The sequence below is a fragment of the Brassica napus genome, chromosome A1, assembly GCF_020379485.1.
Source record: "Brassica napus cultivar Da-Ae chromosome A1, Da-Ae, whole genome shotgun sequence".
Taxonomy (NCBI): Eukaryota; Viridiplantae; Streptophyta; class Magnoliopsida; order Brassicales; family Brassicaceae; genus Brassica; species Brassica napus.
The window spans coordinates 4096874-4112156 of record NC_063434.1 but is presented as its reverse complement, the minus strand read 5'-3'; the positions used below and the strand labels follow the sequence as shown (position 1 = coordinate 4112156).

At 29.7% G+C, this 15283-nt stretch overlaps 1 protein-coding gene and 1 pseudogene across 4 annotated transcripts; one reads left to right on the top strand and one right to left on the bottom strand.

The window, feature by feature from the left end:
• Window positions 1–2203: 2203 nt before the first annotated feature.
• LOC106396501 (NAC domain-containing protein 75-like) lies at window positions 2204–8436 on the top strand. Of its 4 annotated transcripts, XR_001279513.3 has the most exons (7): window positions 2204–2683; window positions 2977–3157; window positions 3557–4212; window positions 4777–5079; window positions 5731–5865; window positions 7209–7431; window positions 8292–8436. XR_001279513.3 is itself a non-coding variant. In XM_013837054.3 (6 exons), exons 1-6 carry the CDS (start codon window positions 2558–2560, stop codon window positions 7311–7313), a joined length of 1503 nt encoding a protein of 500 aa, XP_013692508.2. In that variant the 5' UTR covers window positions 2204–2557; the 3' UTR covers window positions 7314–7786. The 4 variants fall into 4 exon arrangements, 3 of the variants coding, with proteins under 3 accessions (XP_013692508.2, XP_013692396.2, XP_013692587.2); XM_013837054.3 differs by lacking the exon at window positions 8292–8436 and having other exon boundaries at window positions 2980–3157; window positions 7209–7786; XM_013836942.3 differs by lacking the exon at window positions 8292–8436 and having other exon boundaries at window positions 7209–7786.
• A 153-nt stretch (window positions 8437–8589) lies between these two features.
• LOC106372385 lies at window positions 8590–10594 on the bottom strand (annotated as a pseudogene).
• Between the last annotated feature and the right edge of the window lie 4689 nt (window positions 10595–15283).

Below are 15283 nucleotides of genomic sequence, written 5' to 3'. Positions count from 1 at the left end.
CCAACGGCTCTAGAATATTTGGCAATTTGATTTAGATTCTTAGAACCATAACAATAGAAATTGGTCGAAGAGAGTTCCAAGATTTAAAACTAGTAAACTACAATCCATGAATCCAATCCAGAAATCTCAACTCATGGACCCATCGTTGTGGAGCCTACATTATCTTTCATTCATACATCATAAAGAGCCGTATGAGGTTCTTACACATACCACTTTCTAGATTAAACCTATTTTAGTCAAATTTTTAAATTCAGCGTTACCGGAAATCAAGAATTTTAATAGGGTTTTTCTGCAATAGATTTTCCCCATTTATTCATAAAATTACAATTCCTTATATGACAATATAATTTTTCTTTGGGAAGAATTCTTTGATATTCTATTTTACGTTTATGATTAAAACATGAAGCTTATTCTTATTCATGAAGTTTAAGTCTACGGTACACGTTTTTTTTCCAGTCTTGAATTTCATTAATTCGCTTTGTCCCTTCATCACCTTTGACCGTATATATATAGTATGATGAAAAAAAAACGAAGAAGATTGATTATACGATATAACTTTATAATCATTACAGTCAAGATACTCAAGATCACTGAAAGAAACATATCTCCATCTGGAATATTATGAATTTGTATGAACGCGTACAATAAATATGTTTGAAGAAAATAAAATACTTCTTTCATCCAAAACAGAAAAGAACAAAGGAAATTAGCAAGCTTAATAGTAATAGTTAACAGTACTTTCAGGATTATTTCATTAAACATTTTTATGGTAAAAGGAAACTATTGTCTGAATTTGAAAGTTGAAACATATGTAATTAAAAAGAATAATTGGCATGATTTCTTAATTCATGCTAACGTAAACGGATCTCCAAGGTGACCATCTAATAATAATATATATTTCAAATTAAAAATATTCGCTTTAAGATATCCTTTTTAACTACAAACACGAATATATAATAAGAAAATAAAGAGATGGTGTGGTCCATATGATGGGTACACTGCTCAAATTGCCTTACTTGTCAAGCAACCTCTGAATTCCTTTCTCTCTGCAGAAATTGAACTTAAAAATAATCGAAAAGGAAACCCAAATTTGAATAACGAAAGAATAATGATCACTTCCCCAGCTCGATGCCCATGTGACCTCTCTTCATCTTCTCGTATTTTCTTCTCTTTGATATATAACCCATCTCGTCTTCTTTGTTTGTTTCTTAATTTATTAATTTTCTTATGTTCTTAACCTTCGATCAACATATTCAAAAGTAATCAATTTAATTACTTAACTAGATGTTTAGATGGTGACCTTAGTGACGTTTATCCTACAAATCAAAATTTTATGAAAAGCAGGATGAAGTAATTATAGTTTTTTTTGTAACTGAACTATAGTTATCAATATGGATTTTTAATATGTTATATATAGACCATAAAAATTTAAGATCGTATTTTCTTGTAAAAACCGATGTATAGTTCGTTTATTTAAAATTTTAAAATTTACATAAAGAGTACACACAGTGACACATACACTGTCACACACACACATCCATAATATATGTATGTACGTATATCAAATGATAAGTTAAGTATACATTGTCCAAATATCATCTAAAATAGACTATGCATAATATTGATATATTTTCCAACATGAAACACACATTTTAATCATAGAGATAATATATGTATAATATTGATATCTTTTGTAGTCAGTCTATACCTAAGTTGTATCAAGTTTTCGATGTTTTAAGGTATGCTCTATGTGTACAGTCTATATATTGACACGTATACATTGCACATTTAAATGTATATAAGCATAACTGCATAAGTAAATCTAATCTCGAATACAAAAAAGTGTATGAACTGTGTAGATATATGTAAACAAACCGCTTCAAAGGCTCATAGCGGCTTCTTAAACCGGCAAAGGCAAAAGAAAATTAAGGTGGGTCAGTGAATGGGTTTCAGAGCCACCTTTTCCTTTTTCTCGCTTGCTTCTTCAGTTAAAGTTTGAGATAGACACACATATATGTATATATATTTTATTATTATATGGTATTCTAATCCCCTAAAAAAGCTCTCGTATGTTTTTATTAATTTATATCCTTCAAATCCCAACTCTCATACTTTCTCTTCTTCTCCCCCCCCCCCCCCCTCCTTGTCATTTATTAATTCTCTCTCCTCTTTGCAATTTCTCTCTCTCTCTTTTTTTTTTTTTTTTTTTTGGTAAAATCTCTCTCTCTCTCTCTCTCTCTTGATTTGCAGATCTTATTCTGCTCGACCAAGTTTGTTCCTTTTAGCATAATTTGAGGGTTAATTCCCCATAAATTCTTACTTTGTCTTGTTGTGTCGGTTAGGTTTTCAAGAAAACCCCTCTTTTGTCTTGTCTCCTCAAAATCAGTGGTTTATTTGTCAATAATAAAAGAGGGTTTTGTTCAAGTCTTCTCTCTCTAGTCTCTCTCTATATATATAAATACTCAACTCTCCGAAATGATCAGAAGCTCTTTGTTATTATCTCTTGACCTACGCACAGACGGATAAGAGAAAGTGACCAAAGGAATTAGGGATCGAGATGAACAAGAGTAATCCTGCTGGCTCAGTTACCGGTTCAGATATAATTGACGCAAAGATCGAAGAGCATCAACTTTGTGGATCCAATAAGTGTCCCAGCTGCGGCCACAAGCTCGAGGGCAAACCAGTAAGTCATATTCCTTTTTATTTTATATTTTCTTTTAATTAACTTAAATATACATTCTTTCTACCATCCTTTTCTCATTTTAGGTCACTTGTAATTGTTTTTTTTAAGAAAAAAAAAGAAGAAAAGAATCAAATGAAGAACATCAAGAATGATGCTCTCTGTTTTATTCTTTCGCTTACAGAAATTCAAAATCCAAAATTTAAAGTGTCTATATACGAGTCTTTATATACGCTTATATTCTCTTGTTCTTTTTCTTTATTTTAAATTTTATTTCTCTCTTTTGTTCTTTATAGCAGAATTGGGTTGGTTTACCCGCAGGAGTGAAATTTGACCCAACGGATCAAGAGTTGATAGAACATTTAGAGGCAAAAGTATTAGTTAAAGAAATGAAATCTCACCCTCTAATTGACGAATTCATCCCCACCATTGAAGGCGAAGACGGCATTTGTTACACGCATCCCGAGAAACTTCCCGGTACATAGACATATTTATACATTCCATACATTCCATACATCACATCGATCGTTATATATTATATGATTCACTATAGTATATGCTTTGTTTAATATGACTAGGGTACACTAAAGTTTAAATACTTTTTTTTCTTAAGTTGGGTCTCACCAAAGTTTTGAATCTTTTATTAGCTTCGATCACACATACATCTATATACATATATATTCATATTATTATTTTCATGCATTCCATATTTATAAATCACATACGAATATCTTTCATTATAATATATGATTCTTTGATATGACTAGATATAGAGAATTGGGTCATACCAAAGTTTGAATCTTTTTAATTTGGTTCACACAAGAAACATATATATAAAATAACAAAAATATTTTGTTTATTTTTTCAATTTGGTAGGAGTGACTAGAGATGGTTTAAGCAGACACTTTTTTCATAGACCCTCAAAGGCTTATACGACGGGAACAAGAAAGCGAAGAAAGATTCAAACGGAATGTGACAATAGTATGCATGGAAGTAGTAGTTCCGGGGAGACGAGGTGGCATAAGACCGGCAAGACAAGACCGGTTATGGTAAACGGTAAGCAAAAAGGTTGTAAAAAGATTTTGGTTTTGTATACCAATTTTGGTAAGAATCGAAAACCGGAGAAAACCAATTGGGTAATGCATCAATATCACTTGGGGACACATGAGGAAGAGAGAGAAGGAGAGCTTGTTGTGTCTAAAATCTTTTATCAGACTCAGCCTAGGCAATGCAATTGGTCGTCATCTACGTCAAGTCTGAACGCTATAGGTGGTGGAGGCGGTGAAGCGAATAGTGGTGGAGGCGGTGAAGCGAATAAGATGAGGAGAGGTAGTGGCACTACCAGTGGTGGGAGTTGTTCCTCGTCTAGAGAGATTATGAATGTTAATCCTACAAATCGATCTGATGAAGTAGGTGGTGTTGGTGGTGGCGCTATGGCTGTAGCGGCTGCTGCGGCGGCGGTTGTGGCTGGTCTCCCGAGTTATGCAATGGATCAACTAAGCTTTGTTCCTTTTATGAAGAGCTTCGATGAGGTATGCGCCGATTTTTTGTATATATTTCCATTTAAAAATTGGTTTTGAAATAAAATAAGTATCAAATTGGATAAATTCAATAGAAACTCAATCTAATATAACAAAAACAAGATTCTAACGTATATATAAAGAAAATCATCTATATATATATATACTAACCCTAAGAATACTTTTGTTACCACATTCACTTTTTTCTTCCTAATCTCAATCTAATGCGAGTGCGACATATTATAACTAATGGAAACTGAATTCAAAATCAAATAGTTATTTGCAAATAAACAGTTCTCCTTTTTGGGGCATTATTTCTTATTATTTATTAATATCATGTATTTACAAGAGGATTTACCCGAAGTGATAATAATGAATGGGTAGTGATAATCAATTTTTAACTAACAGTATGACCTAAAGTTTCCCAGACGTGATAAAATCAGAAAACAATGTCTAAACCGCAACGGTTCAAACAAATAGTGAAATAATAAAACAATTGGAACAACAAATATTGTATATTGCTATATATGTTTATATATACACAATTTTTGTCAATTAATTTTTAATAATTTTCAGGTGGCGAGGAGGGAAACTCTTCACACCGGGCAAGCTACATGTGATGATGTTATGGCAGAACAACTTCGTCATCGTCATCAAGCATCACCATCATCAACATCATCACATCATGTGGCTCATCACCATCATCAGCATCACCATCAGCAACAACAACGGTATCATGCATTCAACATAAGCCAGCCTACACATCCAATATCAACCATCATTTCTCCATCTACATCGCTTCACCATGCCCCCGTTAATATCCTTGACGATAATCCTTATCGTGTTCATAGAATTTTGCTCCCTAATGAAAATTACCAGGTAAGATAACTATAATTTTCTCTGTTCTTATTTACACATTTTAGTAACATTTTCAGAAAAAATATACATTATTTAGTTAGTTGCGTTCACATCCCCTCACCCCAGCTCATTTTAATTAATTAGGTGAAAGTTACAATTTCATGAATATGAGCAAGTTAGCTGGAATATCACTATAGTTCGATAATCAAACTGATTTAGGAGTCATGCACCTATCATTTGTATAAGGGTCTCAACGTACAATTTAAATATGTGTATGCGTACATTTTACTACGCTGTACAAATTTTGGTTCTTGCACATGTTAGGTTTTGAAGATATTTGCATGCATATGACTTTACAATGATGGGACTACATAAGCATGCAAACTGAGTCATACCAGAATACATTGTGAAAAATAAAGGGCATAGAAGATAATTGGTCAAGAAAAAAACAATTAAAATTGAATATAAGTATGCCTGATTGAGTCTAACTATCTATTATCCAAAGGCCAACCAAAAGTTAAGCCACTTTTTAGTGTCAGCCAAACTAAAAACAAGTAGATAACCAATGTGGTCTTAAGAGACAAGATGAATAATTTTAATGTTTAAAGACAGTTTTCTTAAAAATTAAATAATAGTTTTCTGAAATGACTTTTGCCTTTTTGACTGAACAAGGCACACCAACAACAACAAGACCAAGAAAGAGACGAGCAACACAATGATGGGAAGATGGGAGGAAGGTCAGCTTCTGGATTGGAAGAACTCATAATGGGCTGCTCTTCTTCGAACACTCATCATGATGTAAAAGATGTAAGTTATTAATCCTTTTTGACACTTAATTTCACGGGAAGCCATATATATATATAATTAATCATGAGTTTAATGCAAAAATACACACACACATATATATATATATATATATAGATTACGTATTATATGTGATTTTTATCACCTTATTATAGAATGTCATGCATAGAGTAAAATGTTGTAGTCATCATACAAGTGAAGCACGTACTGGAATCAAATGTGGTTTTGTTTTAACTGAGAGTAGTCTCGGATCTCGATTTAAATGCACGCTCTGTAAAACTGAAAAAACAAATATTTTTAAAAATAAGAACTGTTTATGATCATTGATTGATTGGTCGAAGATAACTATGCATGTTACATTTGAATAAAAAAGGAGAATATTTTTTAAATTTCTTTTCCTTTATTTTTTTCTTTTTCAGTTTTGCATGGGAAGCACTTAAAACTACATATATTCTTTTTATTTTTTTAGTTTGATTCTTTACTTAATTGGAAAGAGTTAAAACATAATTAAGTAAACAAAACCCGAAAAGAAAAAGAAAGAGAGATGTTTGTGCTTTTGATATAGTTTGCTTTCTTTTATCTATAGATTACCCTTCTAAAGAAGAACAATATATTTTTTCAAATTCTTTGCTTATTCTTCCCTTTAAACATTATTAGACCATGACTCTTAGCGGATATAAGAGAGAGACGCCTCCTAAATAATAGATATAAGAAACGTTTATTAGTTTTTTATAATTAAAAACTAAGAGATGTTTTTTATATTCGTTAAGAGATCTTCCTTAAGAGATATGCATTATTCATGCCATTAGTATAGAACTAATAGAAGGCAATGATGGAGCATTTATACATTTGTGAATATATGTATACAGAACGTGTGTATATGTAAATATTATTATGTCTTTTTCATGCGTGGTACCTCGCGAGACAAGTTCGGTAATAGACATAAGTGGCTTTCATTGTGTTCTCGTGGGAGACAGCATGTCTGCATTCCTTTTTTTAATCACTCTCAAATCGAGTGGAATATCCTTATTTTTATATATGTAAACATATTTCAAAAATATAATATATATTGTAATTCAATGTAAAATACGTAGCCCTAATATATGCCTAGTTGTGGAATGCAAATAGGCTTATACTTTATGTGAGCCTGGATTAGAATTAACATTAAAGTGAGTACTGAGTTCAGGTTCTTTGTGGGCGGTCAAATTAGGCCAGTTTGTTTCTATTTATAGCGAATGAGATGTACATAGTTTATACATGTATGCTCGCCCTATTACAAACGTATACAGTTTCATATTAATGTATATGTGTATGTATATATTGAGAAATAATATTGATTGGTGCAGGGTTCATCATCAATGGGGAACCAACAAGAAGCAGAATGGTTGAAGTACTCAACAACATTTTGGCCAGCCCCTGACTCTTCTGATAATCAAGATCATCACGGGTAATTGTGCCATTTTCCAGTCTGATGATCATGACCCTCATCACAAAGTGTTGTTGCCACTAATACCTATCATGGTGGTTATCTTCATCGTCGTCATCATCATAACATCTCCACAGAAAATGGTAAATCCATCGATCTTTCACCAAAGAAGTTATATATGCATGAATTTGACATGGTGAAGGGTATTTAAGCTGCGCCAAAAAAAAATCAAGTGTTTTGGTAAAAAAGTTAAAGAAGGGAAGCGAAAAAAGAAGTATAATCTGTTTTTGGACATAGAAGAAGAAGAAGAAAAAACAAGGAATTCTGCATCAAAATCATCAATAATGCTATATAGAACCATATATATGTTTATTTTAAAATTCATTTTCTTTGTTCATTAAATATCATCGTCTGTTTTTTCTTTCTTTAGAATGAACCGTACAATCTGTTTTTTTTTGTTTAATATATATGCCGGTAAATAATATTCCTTCTATTTCAGAAAGATCCATATTATAGAAAAAAAATTGTTTCAAAAAGATACATTTTTTACTTTTTCAATGTATTATTTAATGAAAAATTGTAAATTATAAAAAAAAAAGTTAATGATTTTTATTGGATTTTTATTGACTAAAAATTATGGAAAATTGTTATTCACAAAAGACAATTCATTTACGATCAAATTTTAATGTATTTTCTTAATATATGTAAGAAATCTAAAATATGTATCTTTTTAAATCGGAGGGAGTATCCATTACTTGTTACAACTTTCCCTAATACAACTTATCCTACCAATTAGAAAAAAAAATCAAAAAAAGTTTAACTGACGACTGAAAACACGAGAAAAGAAAAATATATACAACCTAAGTACATTTTTAATGAATTTACCGGATAAAAAGGGAAGGTGTCCTTATTGTACGAAAAATGACTTAATTATGAAGTTTCATTTGGCCTAGAGGAAGCTATCGTGAAGATCGTCGTTCTTTTTTTTTTTTTTTGCCAAAAGGAGCTTGAGGATGGTGGTGTCTGGCGGTCGAGGTTGCAACCATTGTTGAAGGGTCCAAGATGCAGCATCAGATAAACCTGAAGGAGGATTTGGAAGAATTTGTTTATGCTAATATTGGTTAAACTGTTGTTGAAAAGTCGGAAAATAAAGAAAACGTGTCCGTGGTTTTCAATTCCCGTGAAGCAAAGAACACAAATTAAAGAACATTCATGTCCCATTTCTTGAGTCTGTGTCTATTCGATAAACATGCAAGCATATACGTTAAATTCAATTTGTAATCAAATTATGTTGAAGAGAATCTTGCTAATTTTCATTTTTGTAAGCAGAAGAGTTTTGTAATGCTATGGTGTCACTGTAACTAAACCAATAATTCGTGAAATTTCACCAGTGAGTTTTAACGACCATAAAATCTTATTATTCATACACAAATAAATTATAAAAATCTCATGCGACAACATCAGACGATCAAGCAATGTAGTATAATGGATTTGGAACTTTGAAAGAACGATCAGCCACGGCAAAACCTTGCAGGTCACTCCATTGATCGCCAGTATTTCCATGGAGTTTGAAGCCTTTCTTAACCATTCTTGATCGCTGCTCTGATTTGTACTCTGTAGCTGCTTTCCCTTGATCTTCTTGACCCCTACGTTAATCACATTAACCAAGAAAGCACCTTAGTTGTTTTCCTCATGTAACCGGTTCATAAGTCTAGTCTACGTGGAAAATTAGTTAGCAGATTGGTTTTGCAGCTGGGAAATTATATCACTTAAAACGGCCAGTAGTTGTTTACAGTAAACTTTACTCTTCCTAACATATATATCTTGAAATCCCCAACTGGAAATCACTAACCTAAATTCTTTTTTTTTGTTTTTTTTTAGATGTTGTCATGTTGATAGTAACATGTATATCACATATATGACATATTTTCGACCAAAGTTCAAATCAACCAACCCGTAGATATCGGCTTCATAGTGATAGTGGTTTAAGATTCAAAACTGACCGAAGTAGTCAAGTCCTGAAGTTCCAAACGAAAAATAAGATCAATATTTAGGTATAGCTTACCTCAAAAGGAGCTGATCCCAACCGGAATAACCGGCGTCCTTGAGATTTTACTCGGTGACACTCCTCTGGGCCTCGTCTCGGCCCGTTAGCAGAATGATAGTGAAACCAAGTTTCTTCAGATGTTCATACAGTTTCAAGCTCGCGTCATAACCTGGGGTTGTACCTTGTACCACCCACTCACTAAACTCTTTCGAGTTGAATGGCTCAGCCCTAAATCCACCAGAAACCAATCAATCCGTGTGGTAGGAAAAACAAAACAATTAAAATAGCTCATAAATCTTAAACCCTAGAATCAGATCTGACTACACATATCTATCGGTTTGATCATGGTCAACAAAGTTCGTCAGATAATCATCATAACCATTGTTATAAACAACTTGGCTTTGTGCCCCAAATTTTTTAAAGTTAATGATTTTTAACAATGTGGAAGCTTACGATTTGTAATAATTTTATACTCTTTAAAACCATTAGTAATACTGAGAGTATTTACCCGTAAATGTGAGTCTTGTAGTACTCGAGGTTCGAGAGAAGCGTCTCATCGACGTCGAAGACCCATGCGTCCTTACCATCTCCGCCCATCTTGACCGTTTTAGCAAAGGCGAGCGCGTAACTAGCGACTAAACTGTAGTCCTTGTCGAACTGGCCTTTGCTGTAATAGGTTTCAAGATAGCTAACGCATTTGGATGGAATGGAACCACCTTCCATTTTACGGCATTGTTGGTCTCGACGGCCAATCTCCAGCTATCGCAGTAGGAGTCAACGGAAGAACGAGACTCTACGATGACCGGTAGCTTCATGAGTGATGAGACGCGAGAAGAGATGACCGGACTGATTAAGACGGTGAATAACACGAGAATAAAGAACCAAATAGTATTGTTATGAGAACAAGCCATTGGAGATGCTTTTTTTTTGTATTGTGCCGAGATGGGAGATGAAGATGATTAGGTGCGAATTTATAGTAAAATCAATGTCGCGTAAATTGTTGTTGTTGTGGACGTCGTATCAAAGGCACATGTGAACGTTGCTAATTTATAAAACTCCTCGTTTTGCAGCTCTCTAATTTTTTAATATTATCAATCTCTTTAAGAACCGTGTTATTATTACAAAGTCACTAAAGGTTGAATGTATTATCTACCCGGATTACGAGTTTGATATAGACTCTACTCCAATCCGATATGAAAAAATTGGATGTTTGGAAAAATCGATCTGGATATAGATAAAAACTCCAATCCGTCGACGAAAAATTCATGGATGTGTATTCATACTGATTAAGGGAATTACGTATCTAATTACAACAACATTACTATTAAGTTTTTCAAAAAAAAAAAAAACATCTATACTATACTAAAAGGGGGATATAAGCCATGGAGAGAGTGTCCACATAGGATAGAAAAATCAACCAATCAGAGAATCCGAAATTGCCATGTCATCTCATTTATTTTTCGTAAAAAATAAAAAAACAATGCGAAGGTGAGAATCGAACCCGGGTTAGTATGATATATATATATAGGACAGTTACCACTAAGCCATTGAAACTTTCTTGGACACATATACAAGAACCACTAAGTATATAATCACAAATTCTTATGTACATTTACAATAATATGAATTCAACTTTCAAGACTCCGATATTTTGTTTTGTAAAAAAAACTAAGTAAGTGACTAAGCTAATATATTCTTAGAAAGTGTGAGAACGTTGACAAATATGAAAAAACATAGATTTTTGTTTTCGTGACAAAGTTAAGAATTTTGTAAAAGTAAGTTTAACATATAAATTTTTGTGACAAATATGAAAAAACATAGATTTTTGTAAAATTTTGACAAAACAACTCATAACATACTTCTCTAATGTCTTAATAAAATATTATTTAAGGGTGCAATAATTAAATATATTAATTCAATAAATTTTGTAATTTATAGACAAAACAATAACACAACAAATTTTGAAACATTTGTTTAACCTATCAATTTTTTTTTCATGAGAATCCAACTAAACAAGATAAAAATAATAATTAGATTTAACAAATATTTAATTACCATTTTATTCAATTTTGATTAATTTCAAATTATCATAATGTATCTTTTTGAAGTTACAAATATGAAAAAGCATAGATTTTTGTACAATTTCACAAAACAACTCAAAACATATTTTTATAATGTCTTAATAAAATATTATTTAAGGATGCAATAATTAAATATATTAATTCAATAAATTTTATAATTTATAGACAAAACAATACCACAACAAATTTTGAAACATTTGTTTAACCAATCGATTTTTTTTTCATGAGAATCCAACTAAACAATTAGATTTACAAATATTTAATTACCATTTTATTCAATTTTGATTCATTTTAAATTGTAATAATGTATATTTTTGAAGTTACAAAAAAATAATGTTCTTTCTTTATTACACTAGCATTATATATAGATTCTATATACACAAAATAAATATAATATAACAACATAAACTTGCTTTCCCCGATTCATATGAAAACTTTTTAAGTTATCCACCAAAGCAAATTAATTAAATCAATGAAATTGTTAAAATACAACAAATTAATATATAATTTTATTTTAAATTAAATTATTTAAAAAGTGTATTTTCGTTAAAACAAAATAATAAATAAGTAAAACTGATTTGATGGTAATTTTTATGATATATATATATATATATATATATATATATATATATATATATATATATATATCAATTCTGTGAAAGAAATAGAAGCTTAATATGGAAAAAAATCTTAAATACAAAAACCTCTAAAAATTAACAAAAAACTAATAAATTAAACTATGATATCACTTAAAAGCTTCTTTGACCATATTAATAAAATATTTAAGCGATAATTAGACAAATTTGATTTTTTTTCCAGCAACAAGTTTATTATTAATTAGCATCAGTTATTTCAAGATGTTTAAGAAATGGTGGACAAAAAAATAGGATGGACATTAATGATATATGAACTATGAATAGTACTTTGTGAAGCAGACTTAGATAACATATCTGCACATCCATTTTCAGTCCTTTTTTATGCCTAAATTCAATTTCTTCAGAGTAGTTATTCCACAAATAGATCGTATGAGATATTGTTTTGATATGTAGATTTGTTTTTTCAATGTTAATAAGATTGATAACTGTAAAAATGTCTCCTTCGTATATGATATGTCTATAACCGAGTCTCCAACATGAGACAAGTTTGTTTAAAAAGTAAATAATTTTATTTTTCTTATATTATATAATCAATATATATTATTTACTGATAATAAATATACAGTTATTCATCTATCACAAATATCTATGCAAATATGTGAATCAAGTACAACAATCAAACAACATAATGATTTCCACAAAGAAAATTTAAAAAATATATTTATGTTATGTAGTCATATTTTATATTTTTTAAATAATGTAATACAATATTATACATTATTTTTTAGAATTGAGAAATACATATATCACTTAGACAAATTAAGCGATAATTAAACAAATTTGATTTTTATTTTGTGAGCAAAAAGTTTATTATTAATTAGCATTACTTATTTCAAGATGTTTAAGAAATGATGGACAAAAAAATAGAATGGACATAAATGATATATGAACTATAAATAGTTTTTTGTAAAGCTGACTTAGATAACCCATATGCATATCCATTTCCAGTCCTTTTTGATGCATAAATTCAATTTCTTCAAAGCAGTTATTCCACAAAGAGATCGTATGAGATATTGTTTTAATATTCAGATTTGTTTATTGATTGTTAAGAACATTGATAAGTGTAAAAATGTTTCATTCGAATATGATATGTCTATAACCGAGTCCCCAACATGAGACAAGTTTATTAAAAAGTAAATAATTTCATTTTTCTTATATTATATAATAAATATATATTATTTACTGATAATAAAAATATAGTTATTCATCTATCACAAATATCTATGCAAATATGTGAATTAAGTACAACAATCAAATAACATAATGATTTCCACAAAGAAAATATAAAAAAATATATTTATGTTATGTAGTCTTATTTTCTATTCTTTAAATAATATAATACAATATTATACATTATTTTTTAGAATTGAGAAATACATATAATATCTTATCCGCGCGTAGCGCGGTTAAAAAATCTAGTTACTATTAATGTGAACTAGGGATGTTGGTATTGGCAATGTCTGACCACGCCAACTACACCAAACTTCTCGTATTTCTAAATTACAAAAAATCTTGTTTTGCATCTCTAATTTTTTTTCATTTTCTTTGAAACCGTGTTATTACCAACTACTAAAGGTTGAACTAGAGCATCTTATAAGTTCAACATCTGTATATCACTTGATATTGCATCTCTACTTTTTTCAAAATCTCGTATTCCTAAACATTATTTGAAAAGTGATTTACTTAGATGTCTTCGCCACAATCATTCTAACAAATAAATGATGACATTTTATACTAAAAATGATGACATGATCTTATGTAATTATGACATGGCTTAACATAATTATGACATATAGTTCAATTATGAAAATTCAATTATAAAACAATAAATATATGGTATTTACCATAATTAAAAAATTATAAGCAAATAACTTAAATCCTAGATAAAAATTTATTATAAATTAACTTACACATTAAACAAATTAATAAAAAAAATTCATTTATTTTATTGGTATTTTAAATATTTTTACAGTTTCTAATGAGAAACATCTATATATTGGAAAATTGTAATAAGGTATTGTATCACTACCATGTTTTTATAAATAATATAATATTATTTTTCAAAATTTATTACATGATGTTAAGATTATTGTATCATGATCAATTTATAATATATATTTACATTTTGACAAGACTTTTAGACAATTTAATAATCTTTATATCATATCAAAGATAAAAATTTATTTTAAAAAAATATTTTTTTGTGGATAGTTAAATAAGTAAAGCTATATCTAAGTTAATTACTCAATATAAAGATAAACCTAATGAAGTTTCTAAATTTTTGAATTGTGTTTAAAATTTAATTGCGATTAAATAATTTATTGAGTTATTAGCATTCGATGAACTAATGTTAATAAGTATTTTTTTATACGTTAAATATTTTTAACTAAAAACAACAAAACAAATTTTTATTAAATTATATTCTTAAAAATAAATAAAACAGTACAAAAATTATTTTTTCGAAAAATGAAAATTATTTTAGCAAATTAAACTAATTTAAATACAATCAAAGTAGAAATTAAAATAAATAAATAAAAATTATAAATGATTACTTTACACTTTCAAAAAAGTTAATACACCTAAAACTAAATGTAATAAAATACATATTTAAAACAAAAATATTTTTAAGTATTATTATTTATGCAAATGGCACAGAAAACCATATAATATAAATTATAAATACTCCTGCAACATCAAGCGATATAGTTAATTGGATTTGGGATTCCGAAAGAACGGCGACCAAAGCAAAACCTTGCAGGTCACTCTATTGATGCCAGTCTTTCCATAGAGATTAAAACCTTTCTTAATCATCCTTGATCGATGTTCTAATTTGTACTCTGCAGCTACTTTCCCTTGATCTTCCTGACCTTTACATTAAATAAAAGGTAATCATCTCCAATGATTTATTCTATTTTTCTTGTAAAATAGATTAATTCTGTAACAAAATTGAGTTCTAATTGTATTATATTTTAGAAAAAAATAGGGTGATGAACAAAAAATAAAAAATAACTCTATTTATAGAGTAAACTTATTTTTTACCTTTTTTGAATAGTAGAAGATTCGGAGCGGAAGCTCATAATCTTTTTAGGTCCGAAACCACAACATGTAATATTAATTATCCCAGCGGTTATTCGAAATAGAAACCTCCTACACAATGGCAGAGATCCTTTCAAGTTGAACTAATTACATTTATCTTTTTTTTCCGCTCTAT

Bases quoted from the DNA above. Each gene is read 5' to 3' on its own strand.
- LOC106396501 (XM_013836942.3), top strand. From the start codon at position 2,558: ATGAACAAGAGTAATCCTGCTGGCTCAGTTACCGGTTCAGATATAATT. The intron at 2,684-2,976 runs GTAAGTCATATT...TGTTCTTTATAG, and splicing joins ACAAGCTCGAGGGCAAACCA to CAGAATTGGGTTGGTTTACC. The intron at 5,080-5,730 runs GTAAGATAACTA...TGACTGAACAAG, and splicing joins TCCCTAATGAAAATTACCAG to GCACACCAACAACAACAAGA.